The sequence below is a fragment of the Crocodylus siamensis genome, chromosome 11, assembly GCF_052110815.1.
Source record: "Crocodylus siamensis isolate JL-2025a chromosome 11, ASM5211081v1, whole genome shotgun sequence".
In the NCBI taxonomy this organism is placed as follows: Eukaryota; Metazoa; Chordata; order Crocodylia; family Crocodylidae; genus Crocodylus; species Crocodylus siamensis.
The window spans coordinates 8,280,660-8,299,417 of record NC_143405.1 but is presented as its reverse complement, the minus strand read 5'-3'; the positions used below and the strand labels follow the sequence as shown (position 1 = coordinate 8,299,417).

At 54.9% G+C, this 18,758-nt stretch overlaps 1 protein-coding gene across 1 annotated transcript; it reads right to left on the bottom strand.

Moving 5' to 3' along the window:
* Positions 1-4,991: 4,991 nt before the first annotated feature.
* FAM78A (family with sequence similarity 78 member A) lies at positions 4,992-17,773 on the bottom strand. Its single transcript, XM_090022452.1, has 2 exons — positions 17,139-17,773; positions 4,992-9,706 (listed from the first exon to the last, which is right to left on the bottom strand). The coding sequence occupies exons 1-2, from the start codon at positions 17,459-17,461 to the stop codon at positions 9,175-9,177; spliced, it is 855 nt and encodes a 284-aa protein (XP_089878578.1). The 5' UTR covers positions 17,462-17,773; the 3' UTR covers positions 4,992-9,174.
* Positions 17,774-18,758: the final 985 nt, after the last annotated feature.

Sequence of the window (18,758 nt, the reverse complement as noted above, 5' to 3'; positions counted from 1 at the left end):
TGTCTCATATGCTGGACTAAAATGCTGTTCCTGTTGTCATCCTTGAAGAGGGTATGCAGCCGGAGCAGAAGGGAGACCTGGCATTCCTGATATCATAAGGGGTAAAAAAAAAAAAAAAAAAAAGGGAAGGGAGAAGCCCTCCTGCTTGAGGCACGTCCTAAGTGATCTTGCTGAATCACAAGGCTGCAAAAACAAATGTCCCCCATAGGAGAGGCTCATCTCCCCCTTGCAGGCATGTCCCATAGTGTGTGGACTGGTTCCCTGCCTGGATTTGAAGCCCCCTGGGCTGCATTTCTTCATGGTGGCATCAAAGGGACATTGACTTGAGCCAGATACAGGAGGAAGGGGGAAATATTGCCCCGTGGCTCTTGGCATGAGGAGGAGCTGTACTACCTGGCCGGGATTAGGATTTCACAGGAGGGTGAAGTAGATGACAGGCCTCTGGGGGCAAGTGGCTTTTCAGTCTCTGCTTTGCCCGGTGCCCTGGTGTTTGCGAGCTAAGCAGGAGCCGGTTCTGGCTGGCGGCTGGCAGCGAGAGCTGGGAGGAGGTGTGACATATTATTGCTCCAATTGCCTGCTGTTGTGTTTGTGCCTCCCCCGGGTATAAATAGAAGTCGGTCCAGACAAGGGACCTTGACCAGAGATTCCCAACATTGTTGTCAAACCTTGGAGAGACTTGGGAAGCCCAAAGCAAAATAGAGAAAAGATTTCCAGGCTGAACTCCTCCGAAGTGGTGGGTGGGGGGACAGTGAGAAGTGTGGAAGCCTCCCTTAGCCCTGTGCTAATATGCTGGCACTGCTCATCTTCCTCCTCCTCTGACAGCTCTCCTCCTGCGCTATCTGTTTCTGGAGAGCTGGAGCTTGAGATTTTGGCACCATGCCGCCTCTTAGCACAACTCCTGGGAGGCAGAGAGCTGCTGCCCCCTTGTCCCTGCTCCCAAGGGCCTCGACAGCATCGAGCCCAGCGTGGTTCATTGGGTGGGTTGCTGCGCTTGTGCCAGGCAACCGGCTGATACAACTGTGTGGCTTTAGCAAAGCCCCTGGATGCTGTTCAGCTTCCTTAGTCTTCCCTTGCCCTCGGACGCGTGGCTGGGAGCTCCTGCCCTGGGGTTTTCAGCTCCTCATAGCAGCAAGGGCTGGGGGCCTTCACCTGTGTCCTCAAATCAGGGCCTGGTGGCAACACTGCTTTGTACAGGGTGATGAAGCAGCAGTGCTGGGGGCATGGAGGCAAACTATGTCCCTCCTGGTACGTGGTTCCAGCTAGCCTGTTCCTGGCTGTGGTTGAAAGGCTCGGGGCTAGGTTCATCAGGTCGGGGCTAGGTTCATCAGGCTGTGTCTGGTGTGTGTTCTTGACGAGGTTTTTTTAATTCAGGTCCTTCCCCCACCGTCCTCGCACATCCTGCCCAGTTCCTTATCCCCAGCAATATGTGCAATCCCACGTGAGCTTGGGGTGCTCTCCTGGCTAGATACGTGTCAAGTGGTGCATGGGAGGGTGCAGCAGCTCAGAGTAGTATAAGCAGCTGTGATTGAGCATTACAAGGGCCCCCTTTGCCACCCCAAGATGTGGCAAGGTTTGGTTTCAGGCGGATGTTGCTCCCGGTGGGATGCGGGCTTCTGCATAGGGTGGTGGGAACGGGCACGGTCGTTAGCAGGAACCTCCGTGCAGTCTCCCTGGGATTGCAGCTGCTCGGCTCTACGCCGAGCTCTGCGGTAGGAGCCGGAAAGGGGCAGCCGCAGACTCGCCAGCTCCCCCGAGGTGGAAGAGGCTTTTCCTCCCCCCACCTCAGGGCCAGGTTCCTCTCTGTTTTAATTGCAGTAAATTACAGGGTCCTGGACGGGGGACTCAAGAGGCTGTGGTGAGTCTGCTCCTCTGGGAGTGGGGGACAGGAGCTTGAGGAGTGGGGAGGCGAAGAGTGCCTGGAGGAGCATGGTAGTATCACCCCAGGGGAAACCCCAAGCCCTGCCAGGATGTGGGGAGAAATTCCCCTTCTGAACTATGTCTCACCAGTGTCCCAGCTCCTGTGAGTCCAGACAAGCGGGGAGGGCCACTCATGGGTCTTGCAATCCCCCCAGGTGTGGAAGGGCCTCTTCTGTCACTGCTGGGCCCCCCCGTGCTTGCACTGGGCCACAAGAGCTCCGCTGGCCTCCAGTTCCTTCTCCCTGTAATGGAGAGTCTGGGGGCAGGATACATATTGCCTTCCTGTAGTGGAGCCCTGGGGCATGTTGGCAGCTCTGTGAGGTCTTAAATCTCTGCCTTTGCCTTGCAGCCAGAAGTCCTTGCCGGAGCTGGAGTGGTGATGCTACAGGTGCTGCACAGACCTTTCTTTCCCCCGTCGTGGACAGCAGGCACTTACTTTTGGGAAGGAAATTCCCGCCAGAGCTCTCTGTCTCTGTGCCCGTCTCTCCAGGGTTTGCAGTACAGCAAAAGAGACTAACCCTGCCACAAGGGCAGGTAAGTGGGCAGTGGTAGTCTGTCCGCACTGGGTATCTGGGGTTCTGCCCGCTACCCTTTAAGGACTTGGACATGCCCAAAGGGTTGCATTCAAACAAGGTTAAGAAAACCTCCCCAAGTCAAACACTGGCATTAAACCCCTCATTGCCCTGGCTATTGGGAGGAGCAAGGATGTTAACAAGGTACTCACTGGCTATGAATTACCTGGAATTCAAACCTGCCTCGTCAGCGAACCTGAGCTGGTCGGGGACTCCTAAGGGAGCTGGTGCGCTCTGCTACCTTGGGGTTTTTCAGGAGGAGACTGTATAGATATTTGGCTGGGGTATTGTGACCCCGGCACTCATTCCTGCCCGGGGCAGGGGGTCGGACCTGATGATCTGTTTAGGTCCCTTCTGACCCTAAGCACCATGAAACTATGAAACTTCATGTCATCATCGCAAGGCCTAGTGGGTTTTTCATGGTTGCTGAAAGTGGCACGACTCGAGACCAAGCTCTGTGCCGGCTTCGGTGGGCAAGTTGCAAGCGGTGTGACATGGGCTTGCTGTGGAAACTGGGGTCTGAGCTGTTGATGCAGCTGTGTTCTCATTCTGTGTGCAGAGCATTGCACATCTGGAGCAGGCTGCCTTTAAAAAAGGAGAAACAAAGCGATGCTTCTGCGTTTCACGCCCTGTGTCTGGGCCGTTTGCTTTAGACCTGAAGAACTGCAGGGAATTGGAGCAACCTCTGCAGGAAGACAAGCAGCGACACCTGCGCTGTGACAGCAGATGGAAATCCCCCCAAAACAGGCCCGTAGAACATTTCTGCAAGGAACTGAACGTGATGCATTTCTCTCCACTGAATAACCAGGCTGTGAAATGATGAGCCAGAGACACGCAAACCTCTGCGGATCTGAAGCGAAGCTCCCTGCTTCCACACTTGCTGTATGGGCTGGGGAGAGGGCTAGTGTCTGTCGCTGCGACCGGAGGCGCCTGCAGAAAGTCTGTAGTGGATCCAGCTTTGTCTACAGGCTCCTGGTTGGGGGCGGTTGAAGTTCCCCTTTCTCCATCACTGTGCCTGGCCACATGATGAGGCATAAGAGCCTCTCTGGTAGCATGGTTGTTTTTCGGCAGTGACCTCAGCAGAAATTCGTGAGATGTTGAAAGATCAGGGTGACAGTAGGCCCCTGATCTGGGTGGGACTGACTCAGTCCTCCGGCATCTGCAGTGGTGCCCTTGCAGGATCTGCTGATCTTTGCATCAGTTGTTGAAAGGGGGCCCACCAGCTTGGCACAAACAGGTCCTCCTCAAAGCCTTTGCTTCTCCAAGGTCATGGGCCAGACTGGCCTTGTTGACCTGCATTTTCATCTAGCCCGGCAGCAAGACGAGCTCTGGCCCAGCCATTGGCATGTCCCTCCTAGTCACAGTGGTCACCAGTGGATGGTGGCTGGCTCTTGGGGACCTCCAGTTGTCTTACAATGAGGCTTTCCACCCTCAGCAAAGAGAGAGTGGGGATGGGGGATGGAGAATGGGGCTTAAGGGATGAGCAGTGCGTTCCCCAGTGTTTTCTGCTTCTCCTTTCTGATCCGTGGAGGGAAGCACCTGGACTCTTCCAGGCAGGCGGTAAGTGCCCAGAGACCTTGAGCAGCTTGCGTGTGTGTCGCCCCAAACAGCTAGAAATTGACTGCTGTCTCTTTTCCTCCCTTTCCTCTTCTCCTCCACCCAAATCTGAGATACCTGCCCTGACACTTTTGGTGAGGCAGAGGCACTTTGGAAATAGAAGAAGCGAAAACTGGAGGAGAAAGTGCATTTCTGGTGGGCAAAACCAGTGAGGCAGGAGGATGGGGGGAGGCCCCTGCACAACAAGCGGGGTGCCGAAAGGAAGCATCTGCACCCACGGAGGTGCCACCAAGAGCCCCACTCATAACTCTGCCCCGGGGGGCAGGGTTGGCCTATTCCCCAGCCCCCTCCTTGACATGTCTTTGGACGCTGACTTTCTTCTTGGCAAGCAACGTGAAGCGTGCCCGAAGGGGAGAAATCAGAGAGCCGGGGCAGGACGAAGCAGCTGAATGTTACTCCTGTGGTTTGAGGTGATGCCCTTCAAAGCCCTGGGGTTGTTCTCCAAATGAGATGGTTTAAGGTGCACAAGGGAGGGACTGGTGGCTGAGTAAGGGGAGAGTCTCTCACGTCGTGGTGCAGTATTTATGGGCAGAAAGTCTGGCAAGCCTTTTGCCCAGTCGGGAAACCGTGTCAGAAAACCAGATCATGGGGAAGCTCAGCTGGTGTCTACCCGTCTCCTGACTAGATGAGCCTGGCAGCTCTTCTGTTGCAAGGCACAGATCGGCCTGATAATCCGTAGCAGAGAGCAGGAGGCTGACCTATATATTTTGGTTGGAGCAGCCGCTCCCCACAATGTGTCTGGCGCTTTGTCGAGGGCTGGAAACACAGACGCAAACAGCGCGTAGGCTGTAAGCGGGGCGCACAGTTTGTGGAGAGGCCGGGAGCCCCAAGGCAAACCCCCCTCTCACTGGTAGGCCATAAAAGAAATCCAGCCCACTCCAGGCAGACCTGTATGAAAACTCTGCTTTATTTCTCTCCATTATAAAAGCAGGGTTTGTGTTTCCACCGCTCGGTACATATCCGGACTTGGTACCTCTTGGGTTGGTTTTCACAGTGTCTCTGCAAGCCCGAGGACAGTTCTTATTGCTGCGGCCGAGTTGCTAAAAGACGACCAGCGCAGGGTCTCGGGTAACTCCCCTGTCCCCAGGAGCACTCAGACTTTTCTCTCTGTCCTTCCCTACTGTTGCTTGGTGGCTTTGGAGGCTTTGTTGGGCTGCCCATGCCTCTAGCCATGCTGGTTGGTGCATTGAATGGTGGTGGGAAGTGAGGACTGGAATCGGGGTTTCGCTGACCGCACAGGACGCTCGTTCACTCGCCCATGTGAAGCCCTGCCTCCCTTGGGCATGTTGGAGAAGGAAGGTTATTGTGAAGGTCATCACCTGGCCAAGGCAGCGCCCTCCTGCCCTGCGGCAGAGACCACTTGCAGCACAGGACGTCAGCCTGCGCGGTGGCTGAGGGAGGTAAGTTGCCCACACGTGACAAGTCGGGGCACGCGACTGCCAGCCCCGCTGCTCTCATGAGCCTGCTTTGAACCCAGGACTGCATGAAACCACGTAGCCAGCAACAGGCGGCTGGTGCCTCCCTCGCACCTTCCCAGACGTGGCTTGACTACAGTGTGGCCTAATGGAGAGGGAGCGCGTTCACCTCTGTCGACTATAACAGCCTGGATCCCCAGGCACTTGAGTCCCAGCTGGGTTGCTAAATGGTATTAATCCCCACTCTGATTATACCACTATTTAGTTATTAACCAGCCATACAAATAGTGGAGTCTATAGCACTTGTCATTTCCAGCCGCCGTCCCCTTTGTGTTCGATCAATCTGTCCTCAGCACTTTCTGTAATGAAACAGCCTTAGAAAACCACCGCTTTTAATTGCAAAGCATGAAGCCTTTGCCAGGCCGTGTCCTGGCTCTACCCCGGAGCTCAGCAGCACCAAGGGAGGAGGGGGGCACGTTTCCAAGAAGGAAAGGGGATGGAGGACGTGGTTAGGGGAGGTCATAGCAGCCCCGGCCCTGATGTAAAATGTGATGCTCGTATTTACTGCTCAGCCAGATCTCAGTGCAACAAGGTGATTTAGCAAAGAAGGCTTCCATCAAGTGACATGGGTGCCTCCAATCCTGCAAGCTGGGGATGGGCTGTGGGAGTGAGGAATGAGGCTTATCTGATGCACCCGGAGATCACATCCAGTGTTACGAAATGAGACCGGGCTCCCCCACCCCCTCTCCGAATGTGACTTGTGCTGAGTAGGGAGAAGTTGTTGCTTAGACAGCTCATTAAGACAATTGGGTCTGACTTGTTTATAGAAGCGCTGAAAACCTGCAATCCATACTGATGCCAGAGGCATTGGCCAACACTTAGCGCCTCCAAGACAGGCTCAGAATAAATGCCAGAGCAGCCCACCGCTGCCACCCAACGGGAGGCTCTTTGAAGCGGACCAGACCTGTGCTGCATGACTGTCGGCAGCTAGGCCCCCGCAGGGACGGGTGTAAAACGTTCCCTGATATCTAGCTGCACGTTGTCTGCCACCCGCGTAGCATGGGAGCGGCTGCAGTCTGGACTTAGGGGTCTGTATAGGCTAAGCTATAGGTAGGAGCCAACTGGGCATAAGAAATGGGAGCTTAATGGGAGAGATGGTTACTGTTGAAAACGAGGACTGTCTCGTGAGATTGGGTCATCATCACTCTCCATAGACCTCGAGCCTAGACCTGAGCCTTCCTTGGCCATTGGGCTAGATCCACCCGTATCATCTGCAAATGGCTTCTAAGGACCAGCTCTGTGCCTCAAAGGAGCATTTCCCTGGGCGAATGGCCAGCAACCCCTTGACTACTAGGAGCAAAGGGTCCCTCTGTGCTGGCAAATGCTTCCCTGTGCCATTTTCGAGCGTGAGGCTCAGTCTTGGAAGCAGCCTTTGGAGGTTTTGGACTCGAGGTGCAGGGGGAGGAGGGGGTGTCCCAAGCATGTTGCCCAAGTCAGTTGTCTGAGTGCAAAGATGGGAGCAACCTGGCAGGCTGCAAGGGGCTGTGCTGTTCAGCTCTAAGGATCGTGCATGGAGAACGGGAGTAGCGAAGCCAGAAGGGAAATGTCAGTTCGGGAGCGGAGGAATGGGAAGACTTGTATGGACCAGCTGAGCAGGGACCTGGCAGGTGTACGGCACGGCTGTGCCCCTCGTCCCTGGCTGTCCAGGCCATCCACAAATGAAAGGAAGAGTTGTCACCTTCTGAGTATGGGCACAGGGGCAGAGGAGAGGGGAAGCGCCTTGCCTGGCTCCAGACTGTAAGAGCTGGAACCAGAAAGCAGGTCTCTTGCTCCCTGTCCTCTGGACCATGCTATGGGTTTCCCTGCTTATGAACTTGCCTTCATCTCCCAGCCCTTTCCTTTCAATGCTCTTTGAAGGCCTTCTCCTTTTTGAGACGTCGCTGTGGTTATCTCTGTGGCTGTCTAAACACCCCCGCCCTCCCGCCCTCACAATTTAAGGCCCAGACGTCTGCTCTAAGCAGACCGTCCTTCCTTTCGCATCCTCCCCTCCGACGCTCGCATTTTCGGCACCTTCTTGCATGCAGTCTCCTGGCACGTGGGTGCTCCCACCCTAACCAGACAGCCTCAGCACCATCTTGCACCCCATTTATAACCTGATGGGGAAGCCGATCCTGAGCCCGTTCTGGAGGCTGGTTGTCTCTGAGCCTAGCTGAGGTCTGAAGTGACAGTCAGAAGTGACTCTCTTCAGTGCATAGGACAGGTGTTTTCTGAATGGTTTTTTGTTTGTTCGGGGTTTTGGGTTTTTTGTTTTTTGTTTTTTTTTTTTAGAGGTAAGGCTCTTCCTGAATTATGGACATTGCCAGATAGATGCTAATAGGTAAAATCTGCCCTTGTTTATAGCCATGCAGCTCCAATGACTTCAGCAGGATCCTTCCACCCCTGCTCCTTTTACTGCCCTTTTGCCAGGAGTAAATGACGGCAGAAAGGGACCCCGCATCCCCTGCAGCATGTGTGTGACCCCTCCGCTGCTCTGCCATGGAAGAGGCAGCCCGCGGGCTCGCGAGGGAGCCTGACGTTTTCATCCACTCGAGGCAGACCAGGCCGAACAACCCCGTCTTCCCCGTCGAGTGTCCCGTCTCCCGTTGTCCCCACCCGTTCGATGGCTCCCTCTTCTAATGCTGAGAGGTGCTGACTGGATGGCGTAAGGAGTATAAGGCCTGGACTAACTTTCTACCAAGCAGGGAGAAACCCAGCACCTCGCACCCATAGCCATGTCTATACAAGCTTTGGTACTTGCATTGCAACCCTGTGCAAAACATAAGCTCCCTTTCTGCTACCGGAGGAAAACAATGGCTTTTGAGCAGGGTTTATTTCCAGGTTTCCTTGATCCATACATAAAATCAGGAAAGTTTTCATCTGAATCATGTGTCTGCCACGATCGTACCCTTTCCCCCTCTCCCTTTGACCTATGGACCATCTACCCCTTGTTCCAACGTGTCTCCCTGCCCCTCCCTGAAATTCTGTAGACAAGAGATTCTGCCTGGGGGGGTTGGTTGGGGTTTTTTTGTTGTTGCTTGTCTGTTTTGTTGGTTTTCTTTCAAACATAGCTTTAAGGCAAAAGTTTGGCAATGCAAAGCAAAGTCTACATAAGGCCGCATGACTTGGGTATGCAACTCAGAACCTTTTATAACTTTAAAAAATAATCCTCCTCATAAATAAATAGTCGGCTTTTTGCTCCAGGAGCTTGCTTCATTCTCCACAAAAGAGGGCGGGGTGTGGGGGGGCAAAAAAAAAAGCTCTTTCCACCAAATGAACTAAAATAAAAATCTTCCTTTGTTCTGGACAATCTGGGTGAGCTAATGACACTGAAGTTCAAACGGTAATGAAAAGAGGGAAGAAAAGAAAGCTACGGGCCTGGAAATCAAGTCCAGTTGGTTTCTTCCTGTAGGAATCCAGTGATGAGACAGACCCTTCAGCAGGGGTCTCCTCTCTAGCTTTAGCACAGTGAGATCCGTCCCAATGGGAGAAGGTAGAATGGTTGCATTTCTGTTGAATGAATACAAAGTGCATCTTGGTTTTGCTTAGGTTATATGCGTACACGTTTAAAATAGAAGTGGTTCTGTTCTCCCTTCTGGTGCCACGACGCCAGGCTGCTAGGACCGATGTTTTGGAGGTATCACCACCAGTGGTGGTCCGTCCTTTGGCCTCCACATGAGTACCTGAGCATCATTGGCATTGGGTTTGACAAGGGCACTGGGTGGTATTGGCTCATTCCTGCTAAGGACCTGGGGCTGCTCTTGAGCAGAGGGCTCCTGCAGCTTGGCACGCTGCCCCAGAGGTCTGCTGGGATTCACCTCGATGCCCAGCTTCATGCGCCACTTGATCGTCTGCAGGGTGACCGTCTCGTTGGTGGTCGTGTTCATGGCCACCAGCCAGGTGGTGAAGCTCTGATCCCGGTAGATGCTCGTGAGTTTTGTCACATTGCTCTCGCTCACGGGCACGGCCCATGTGACGCTCGGGTAGAAGTTGTCGTTCATGCTGATGTTGAACTTGGACTCCTTCCTTGTCGGACCCACAATGGTACAGGTCTCTGTGGTGTTTCCGTACCAGGGGTAGTTCACACCGTCTGAGTCGCTTATGGCCTGGATCTTGCCATCTAGCAGGTCCGGGAGCTCCCAGCTCGACCTGTCAGAGCCAACAAAGAATTGTGGATAATGAATTAATTAATTAGTGCAGACAGTCACAGGGCTGGATTTTTAAGGGATGGCTTAGGGGCAGGGCAGCTCTGACTGCAGTTCCCTGCATCTTCTGTCTATACCGTGTGTCGTCGCATACAACGTGCCCCTTTCCTCTGAATTCAGCTGCTACACGCTGGGGTGAGCATTTTAGTGGAGACAGTATGGTAACAATGGTTTCTGGAGCAACACAAGGCACTGTGAGTTTTCACGACCTCTCTAAGTGGCAAGTGTTGGGGAAGAGGAGTCAAACATCCAATGAACAGGGCATTCAATGAACAGCCATGTTTCCCAAAGTTTAAATGCATCTGCTTTGTTGGACCGCAAGCTCCAACGGGGCTTTGAATTTGAAGTGGGTTGTAGAGTCATTTGTATCAAAATGGGGCCAACTAGGCTGAAGCTGCTTTGTACGCTGCACGCTTGCTGATATAATACTGTCTGTGTGTTCCTTGTCACTAGGCACATGTCCTGCCTCGCACTGTTTAAAAAAAAAAAACCCCTTGAGTTAAATCTGAGAAGCCGAGGCAGCCGGGAGTCAACTTTCTAAGCCACGCTCTGACACTGACTGGGCAAGTCATCAACACTCTCCTTAGCTCAGTCCTCCCTCCCCCTTAAATTAGGAGTAATGTATCTACGCGCATACCATACCGCCTCCCGAGATAAAATAAGCACCTCATTTTGGGACAGAAGGAAACCTGGAGGGGGAGGGTAATTTTGCTTTTAATTAAATTGTTCCATCGTTTAAGACATACACCCCAGTTTTCGATAGCTATTTGTTGGGGGGTGGGAAACGTGAATGTGGTATGCGAACAAATAAGATAATGCAAGTTCCCTTCCTTGACTGGACTGAGGGTGACTTAGTGTGTGCATGGACCTGCACAGGTTCTTTCATTATTTTGCATTAGATTTTTTTTTTTTACTCTGATATCTTACAGGATTTTCTCTATTGTATTATAAGCTTCTCCTGGTTTCCTTGGCTAACATCCCACCCGCCCTCCCAGGGCTGCAGCAGGCCTTGTACTGGGTGGCTGCTGGTCAGGGGAGAGAGAGAGAAGTCAAATTTGTGGGGGGCTTGCAGAATGGCCAATGCAACAAAAGTAAACCCAATTAAGTATTAATTGAGGATACCAATCTTGACCGTCAGGGCCTTCACAAGTGGCTCCGCCATGCCGCGTGCTCTACTGGGTGCTAATTTCAAGGGAGTGGGTGCTCTGGAAATCAGACAATGTCCCAGCTGGGTACTTAAAAACTGCACATTGCTTCTAAAGATGAAGGCCTAAATGATTTTGGAAGTCTGCAGAGCCTCAGGACTGGCTGGATTTGATCACAGCTGGCTTTTCCTGGCTGCAAAAATGCCGCGGCGTCTGCAGGTCTTCTCCTCCTGAGCCTAGAGGCAGCAGGCAGAGGGAGTCCTTTCCCTGAGAGAGGATTTTTCCCTGAGGCCATGAGAAGGAAAGCCCCTAAACAGCCTCCAGTCATAACCCCCTCATCTACAGGGGAGATGGATTCATATTGTATCATCTCAAACAGACAGCAGCCAGGAGTTATTTCTCTCCTTCACCCCCGTGCTCCTGCACCAGGGCTGAGAGGAGAGAAAAGCTCTGGGGATTTTGAATGAACTCAGCCCTCCAAGGAGAGATGAATCAGAGGTCACACTAGACAGCAGCAGTTTTAGTCCTCGCTGCTTGGGCTCATCTCTGAAATGGCATATGGGCACCCTTTCCTGCCCTTCAGCAGATGGTTTAGGATTACTTTCCATTCAGATAACTGCCGATGCTCAGCCTGGCTGAGGCCGGGGGCCGAGGCATGATGGTCTCCTGGGGGGGTCCTATCCGTGATGGACATGCTCACTGCACTGAGCCGGCCGCTGTGTCACCACAGGGCTGGGACGTGAGCTACTGTGGGAGCTGGGAACCCAATGCAAAGCTGCCTCGGTCTACCCTGGCCACAGGGTGCGGGGACACAGTCAAGCTGATGCTGCCATGGAAATGGTAGTCGGGGGGGGGATACCTACTTAATGCCAGATGGATAATTTGCAAGCATCTCAAAGCCACTGAATCGCTGTGGCAGGTTCCAGGTTGTAGCTGTATTGGTCTAGAGCAGAGGTGGGCAAAATGTGGCCTGCCAGGCTGTTCTGGGCCCCTAAAAAATTTTAAAAATTAATATTTATCTCTCGCTGGCTGCCTGTCATGCAGCCCTCAATGGCTTGCCAAAACTCAATAAGTGGTCCTCTGCCCAAAAGAATTGCCCGCCCCTGGTCTAGAGGAAAAGGCAATCAGGGCTCGTAGTGGAGATGATACCTTTTAGTAGACCATCAAGATTTTTGCAAAAAAAATTCTTTCATTGGAAGCTTTCAGGCACAAACACCCTTCATCAGGCATTGGAGAAAAGATTGTAAAAGCTCTCCTGGGTAGAAATGCAAATTCATATTTCATAGGACTTCACGGAGGAGTCAATACATGGAAAACTCCTCCGGGCAGTCGGTTCATAGCTGGTATGAAGTCTCTCACCTCCTGCAAGGATCTGTAACGATGCAAATAACCTGATGCCTGCTGAAGAGTGTTTGTGCCCAAAAGCTTGCAATTAAAGAATTTTTTTTGCAAAAGCCTTCTTGGTCTAATAAAAGACATCATCTCTACTACAATCCTGATTTACTTAAATCATTGCAGCATCTTGTGAGGAGTGGTCCTACCAGGATGGAGTTGCTGTGCAGGGCCTGAGTTAGCACGTTGTGGGCAGGGAAGAGATGAATCAGCAGAGGTCTGCAGGGAAACTGAGGCATGGCAGGGCAAGGGGTCTGGCAGGGCAGTGCTGCAGAGCAGGACTCTGAACTGGATGCCGCAGAGCAGGAGAGACAGATCGGTGGGAAGGAGATGACTGCAACCCCCACTGCAAGATGCCTCATGCCTCAAGCCTGGCCAGCCCTATGCGGGCATACACATCACACCTGGTCACAGGGGTTAGTGACAGGGAAACATAGGCTGTTGCTCCCCGGATCCTTCTGCTGCTAGGAGAGGGCTTTGCAACCTCATCTCTTATGGCAACAATGTCCAGGCTGGCAGCCCCTCGCACCTCCCTAATCTGGGCTCTGGCCTTCCACATTTCCCTTTCAGGCTTTTCCTCCTGTTCCCTAGCAAGAGGACCCAGAGCCCAGCTTGTCCCGGTTCCCCTGGACAGCCACCCCCAAACTCAGCAGGAAGCTGTCAGATTAGCATATCAAGTGCAGTGGCAGCAAATCCAAGCGATGCAGGCGGCAGCCTTTTCCAGCCAGCAGGATGGCATGTGTGCTTGAAGCTAACCTTTCAGACAGGCCTGTGAATCTGACCGCTGTCAGCACCAAAGGGATCCAGTTTGGGTGCCATATAAAGCCAGCCTGGGCTTCCCACAGGACTGGTCCTGACCAGCATCTCCAGCTAGTCAGATCTGCGGGGTGAGTGAGGCCAACCAAGGCTGCGTTCCCCACTGGCAAAGGAGGGACGTAATTGTGATTGGGATTTCTATGGATTTACTCTCCATATCCCAAACGTCTTCCATTTCAACTGACCTTGACCATGAACCTCTTGTCCACTTGAGTCTCACAAAGCAATTCCATCCAGGCTCCTGGTAAAGGAGCAAGACGTGCAGGAGGGAGAGGTTTGGAGAAGACTTCGTGGAAGGGCAGCAGCACTATCCCCACTCTTACGGTTTGGAGGAAACCATCATGAATGTGTAAGGAAGCCACTGTTGGCTTGATTCCCAGTGAAAATGGTGCTGTCTCTCCAGCAGACTGGTTTCCAAACATGTTTCTCCTCCTGGGGTCTTGGGCATTTATTCTCCCTAATAATGAGGTTCTTAGTAGAAACGAGCTGCATCGTATTCCTGCTGTAGGACTTGGAAGGTGCAATCTTTTGAAAGAAAGCTGTCCTGCCGCCTAAAGAGACATTGCAGTAACGCCTAGCTCTTATGCAGAGCTTTCCCTCAGTGGGTCTCGGAGAGAAAACTTCTCCTGATTCCTAACGGAGGATTTGAGAAGCCTAATTTAATTTACACTCTCTGCTTTATTCCTGTCGGCACTGCTTCTTGCACTTTGCCCTGGGAAGAGTGGGACACTGTTAGTGCATTGTCCATCTCTAGAGGAATGGTCCCATCACTGTTCAAACAGCGCAGAGACTGTCCCCGTCCTAAGGAGCCTGCATGCTAACTAAACCCCAGGCTTTGCACAGGCCAGACTTCCACAGCCTGTTCCTGATCCCTACCGTTGAGTAGTATTGCTCTTCACTGCAGTCAGTGGGGGCATCTGAGGGATGAAGGACTGGGCACCGGGAGCAATAATACCCGAGCTGGGCCCTGCAGGAGTCCTACCCACAAAGGTGTCACAGGACGGGGCCAGGTCTCGCGCACTGTGGCTTTTTCTTCGGGTTCTGGTTCTGCAGGGAGACGCCAAAGCAAAAGCAGCTTTGTGCCTAAGGTTTTTTCCAAATCTTTTTTTTTTTTGTATAGGGGTTGGGGGTAAAACCTTTGGCATGTAACCCTACCCCCCAGCAACTGGGGGGTTGTCCCTTTGTGTGTGTGTGTGTGTGTGTGTGTGTGTGTGTGTGTGTGTGTGTGTGTGTGTGTGTGTGTGTGTGTGTGTGTGTGTGTGTGTTGTGTGTGTGTGTGTGTGTGTGTGTGTGTGTGTGTGTGTGTGTGTGTGTGTGTGTGTGTGTGTGTGGAGCAATTCCCTATGCATCGCACATCCATCTATTCCTGACGGTACGTAGGGATCCATCTGCTCCCGAGTTTCTGGCCTCGGCACAATGGGCAGCTTGGATGTAACAACCCATTTCAGAACAGCGAAGCAGTTTAAAAGCAGAAATCCCTCAGGGCCTGGGGGAAGTCGACTGCTCCAGCTGATGGCCACTTTTTTCTTTTTTTTAATGCCGTGTTATCACAACCTGTTTTAATGGTCTGTTGCAACACCTTATTCCTGCTGTCCTTCTCCAGCAGGCAGAATTACTCAGGCCAGAGAGTCAGCTGGTGTAAATCAATGCAACTCCGTAGCAGTCAATGGGAAGACGTTCATTTACCCCACCCAAGGATCTGGCCTGTCTCTCATTCAGATGTCTGTGCCACCTCCCTCTCTGTATATAGGGGTGTGTACCCCCCAAAAAGCTCTCCCAGTCTAATAATGTATTTAATGTATGACATAATAGTCTAATGTGTTAGAAGATATCTATTTTTTACTCCCCTGAAGAACAGAGAGAACTGATTTGCAAATTGTGTTTCAATGGTTTTAAAAAAGAATCCGTTAACTGTGGCTGACCCCACCAGACAGACTCTTGAGGCGCTTCTGAATATCCGTTTCATCGCTAAACAGACGTGGCGTCCGGATTGACAGTGCATTGTTCCTCAGAAGTGCCCCAAGCTTAATCCAGGTGGCTCTGATGATAACCCTCAGCTCTTATGGAGAACCGTTCCTCTAGCTCTCCAAGTGCTTTCACAGGAAGGGGGAAACTGAGGCATGGGGCAGCTGCGTGACTTGCCCAAGCTCGCGTGGTGAGTTGACGGGGGAATTGGGAGCAGAACTCTTCTGCCCAGTCTCCTCTGCTTTCCTGAGTGAGTACCCAATGGCACGTGCGCGCACCGGTGGGTTTTCCTGCTTCTGGGATTTTTCACGCTTAGCCTAAGGAAGTTGGGTGCCCCTGGGCACCTAAGGCTCCTGAGTATCTCCCCCTGCCTTGTTCTCTTGCTGCTGGGCCCTCCTCTGCTGTCTCTGCCCAGGCAAAACCCCATGCAACAGCATGCATCCTGACCAAACCGGCTCTGCGCCCATTCTGGGTGCTCTGAAAATTAATCCGTGGTATCCATTCCCCCTCCTCCCCCGGCCTGATCTGGCTCTGGCTCTGGCTGTGGCTCAGCTGAGAGGTGCTAAAGTTTTCACTCCCGCGGCACTTTCTGCTGCAAGTGAGGAAGCGAGGCAGGAGCTGGGAACAGTCTGTCACTTGTGCTAGCTCCTTGGCATTTGCCTGCCCCATGGCACCAGCCTGCAGACATGTGCTCGCTCTGTCTGAGATGTCAGGTTGTGGCACCTGTGTGAGCAAAGCCTGTGTGCAGCTTGCTAGAAGGGGCTGGGGGGGAGGTTACTGGGAGGCTGAGTGTAGCAGAGGGACGCTCAGACCTAGCAGGAAGGCTCTCTGTTAAGTCACAGCATTTATTTCCTCCCTAGCTCTATGCTATGTTTCCGTCTCCCCCACCCCCCTTGCCACGGGGCTGCATTCCTTGCCCACAGCTGGGCAATGAGCAAGCCAGTCTTGCTCCAACGTGACCTTTTCATCCTTTCTCACCCGGGGCCCGGGCAGCCCCAGTGTGTCCAGCTACCAGCCCATCTGCTGCTCTGCAGCCTAATGCCACCTCCCAAAGCAGCCGGCTCTTGGGCGGAAAGACTTCCGCTGCCCCACGAGGCTGCTACTAGTCACGATCGGGTGCCGCGAGCCACGCATCAGCTGAGCGAGCTGTGTGATCAGATGCTGGAGCCTCAGTCGACCGCTGAGCTTAGGCCTGGAACAGCATCCTTTGCTCAGGGGAGGGGTGCAAAAATGCCCTTCCCGCCAGGTGGTGGCATTTGAATGGGACTTTTTGTTTCGGGCGAGCTCTCTGTCTACCGACACCATGGCATGGGGGTGACCTGTTTTCTTCCCCTCTGCCCTCCTTCTCCAGCCCGTCTCATTTCCTGGTCTTAGAGGGAGCACAAGCGGGGAGGATGTCAGCGTTTAACCTCGGCCCAAGGTTACAGAAAGGTTAAACACCCCCCCCACCCCAGGAAGGGCTAGGGGGCTGGATCCTGCTGCTCTCGACCCTGCAAGCAGGCCACTGCAGCAAGGCAAAGCCAGCAGGATCCAGCACATCACGCTAGATCGCATTTGCTGCCGGAGTAACAGCGAGCCCTCCTTCCTGCTGACAGCACACTGCAGCAGCAATGCACCCGGCTTCCCACAGCCGCACGCTACAAGTGTCTGCATTCGCTGGCATGCTGATTTCTCAAAAAGCAACCCCCCTTCAGCCTTTAACAGAAAGCATGCCCCCCCTCCCACTCAGAGCATGGAAAGCGAGCACGGACCGGGGAGGGAGCGGGCAGGGAGGACTCCTGCTGTCGGGGGTTACCGTGGGGCGGGAAGCCCCGTGTCGCCTTGATCGGCTTGGCGTGGCCTTTGCCTGGCTCGCCAGCCCGATGCCAGGGCCTGCCTTCATTCCCGCTGCGGACAGCGGCCTTCCTCGGCAGGCCCTTCTCGTTCTCTCTCTCTAAAGGGAACAAGTGCTGTTTTCATTTCAGAAGTGCCCAAACTAATCCTGCATGGGTTAAATGTGGCTTCCTCCTCACCCCCCACTGCCATGCACGCGCTCTCTCTGCCACTGGCAATACTCACATGCCCTGCTCTCCATAATGATTGTAAAACTCCATGTGGCCGCACGCCTGAATCCAGCCTACAATCCAGGTCTCTTTCTTGGGGATGGGAGGTATCAGCACCTGGGCAGAGGCTCGGAAGTGGGGCGTCCGGTACCGCAGAACCACGCTGGACGACTCGTCGATGTTGGTGGGGACGGGGTCGATGGAGGCTTTGACTTCGATCACCGCAATGCTTTCCCGGAAAACTTTGGATTTGCAGCTAATGCTCTGAATGCAGCCCATGGCATACGACTCGAGCGCGATACCTAGGATGCTCCGGCAGCCCTGGGCAAGATGAGGCATTGAAATGATCTGGGGCCGGGGCCGGTACAGCTCTCTTCCCGCCGGGGCAGCCTCTCAGCGCCGACATCCATAGGAGAGGCGAGGCGTCGGGGCAAGCCCGCTGTTAATCCCGGCCGCCCCGGGGCTGCCTTCCCGAGGCAAAAGGGCGTCCTTTCGCTTCTCCTTCGCAAGCGCCACATGAAAGGGCGCGCTGCTCTGCTGGGCTGGGGGTGCCGGGCGGGGGCGGGGGCGTCTTGACTTGACGAGATAGCCGCGCTCCTTTCCCCCGCGGATATATTTAGTCCTTTTCCTCAGCCGCTCTGTCACTCAGCGGCCCGCCGGGCGCGGAGGCTCAGCCCCGGCCCGGCGGCGGCGGCCGGGGCGCCCTCCCCCGGCGGGGCGGCCGCCCGCAACTTGCGCCAAGTTTGCCCGGCTGCGGCGCGCCGAGCCCCGCCGCGGGCTGCCGGCCGGCTCGGGCTCCGGCTCGGGCTCGGGCTCGGGCTCGGCGCGCGGGGGCGGCCCCGCCCCGCCCCGCCCCGCCCCGCTCCGGCGCTGCGGCAGGCGCGGCGCGGCAGCGGCCGGCCGGGGCCGGGGCCGGGGCCGGGGCCGGCGCCCCCGCTCCGCTCCGCTCCGCTCCGCCGCAGCGCCGGAGCGAAACCTCCTGGCAGGCGGGCGTTTCCTCCGCGCCTCGAGGCATGCCGGGCCCTGTAGTCCGGCGGCGGGGGGCTCCGGCCAGAAGCAGCCGGAGGCCGGAGCGGCTCGCGGCTCGCGGCTCGCGGCGCCGCCTGGCTCGGCGGGGCGCCGCTCTGCGGTGGCCTGGGGCGGGGCCAGACCCGCGGCCCGCGGCGGGCTTCGTTAGCTCGGAGGGGTCTTCCTGGCGGGCTGCGGGGGGCGTCAGGAGACCTGGAGCTGGGCCGACCTGCCTGTGTGCAGGGAACCCCTCAGGGCCGTTTCGGGGCCACGCGCTCCCCGCCCGCTTCTGCCTCAGCCCGGCCCGCGCGTGCCCGCCGAGGCCGCGGCGGCCTGAGGGAAGCTTGCCCGTTCGGCTCCCCTCGTCTGACGGCCAGCGCTCCCACCGCTCGCCCGGGGTTGTCCCAAGGCTGCCAGGACCACCGGGCTTGCTGCAAGACCCCCGCTCTGACGCGCTTCGCTGAGTCGCTCTGCATCGTTGGGCAAAGCGAAGTGGCAGTGCCCATCTTCCCCTCCTGGTACGGATGGCCGCTGGCTCGCAGGCGGCTCGCCTGCGCGTTGCCAGGGTTGGCGTGCAGTCCACGCGCCCTGCTCGCGCGGGCAAGCCCGGGCGGGCACCGGTCTGGCT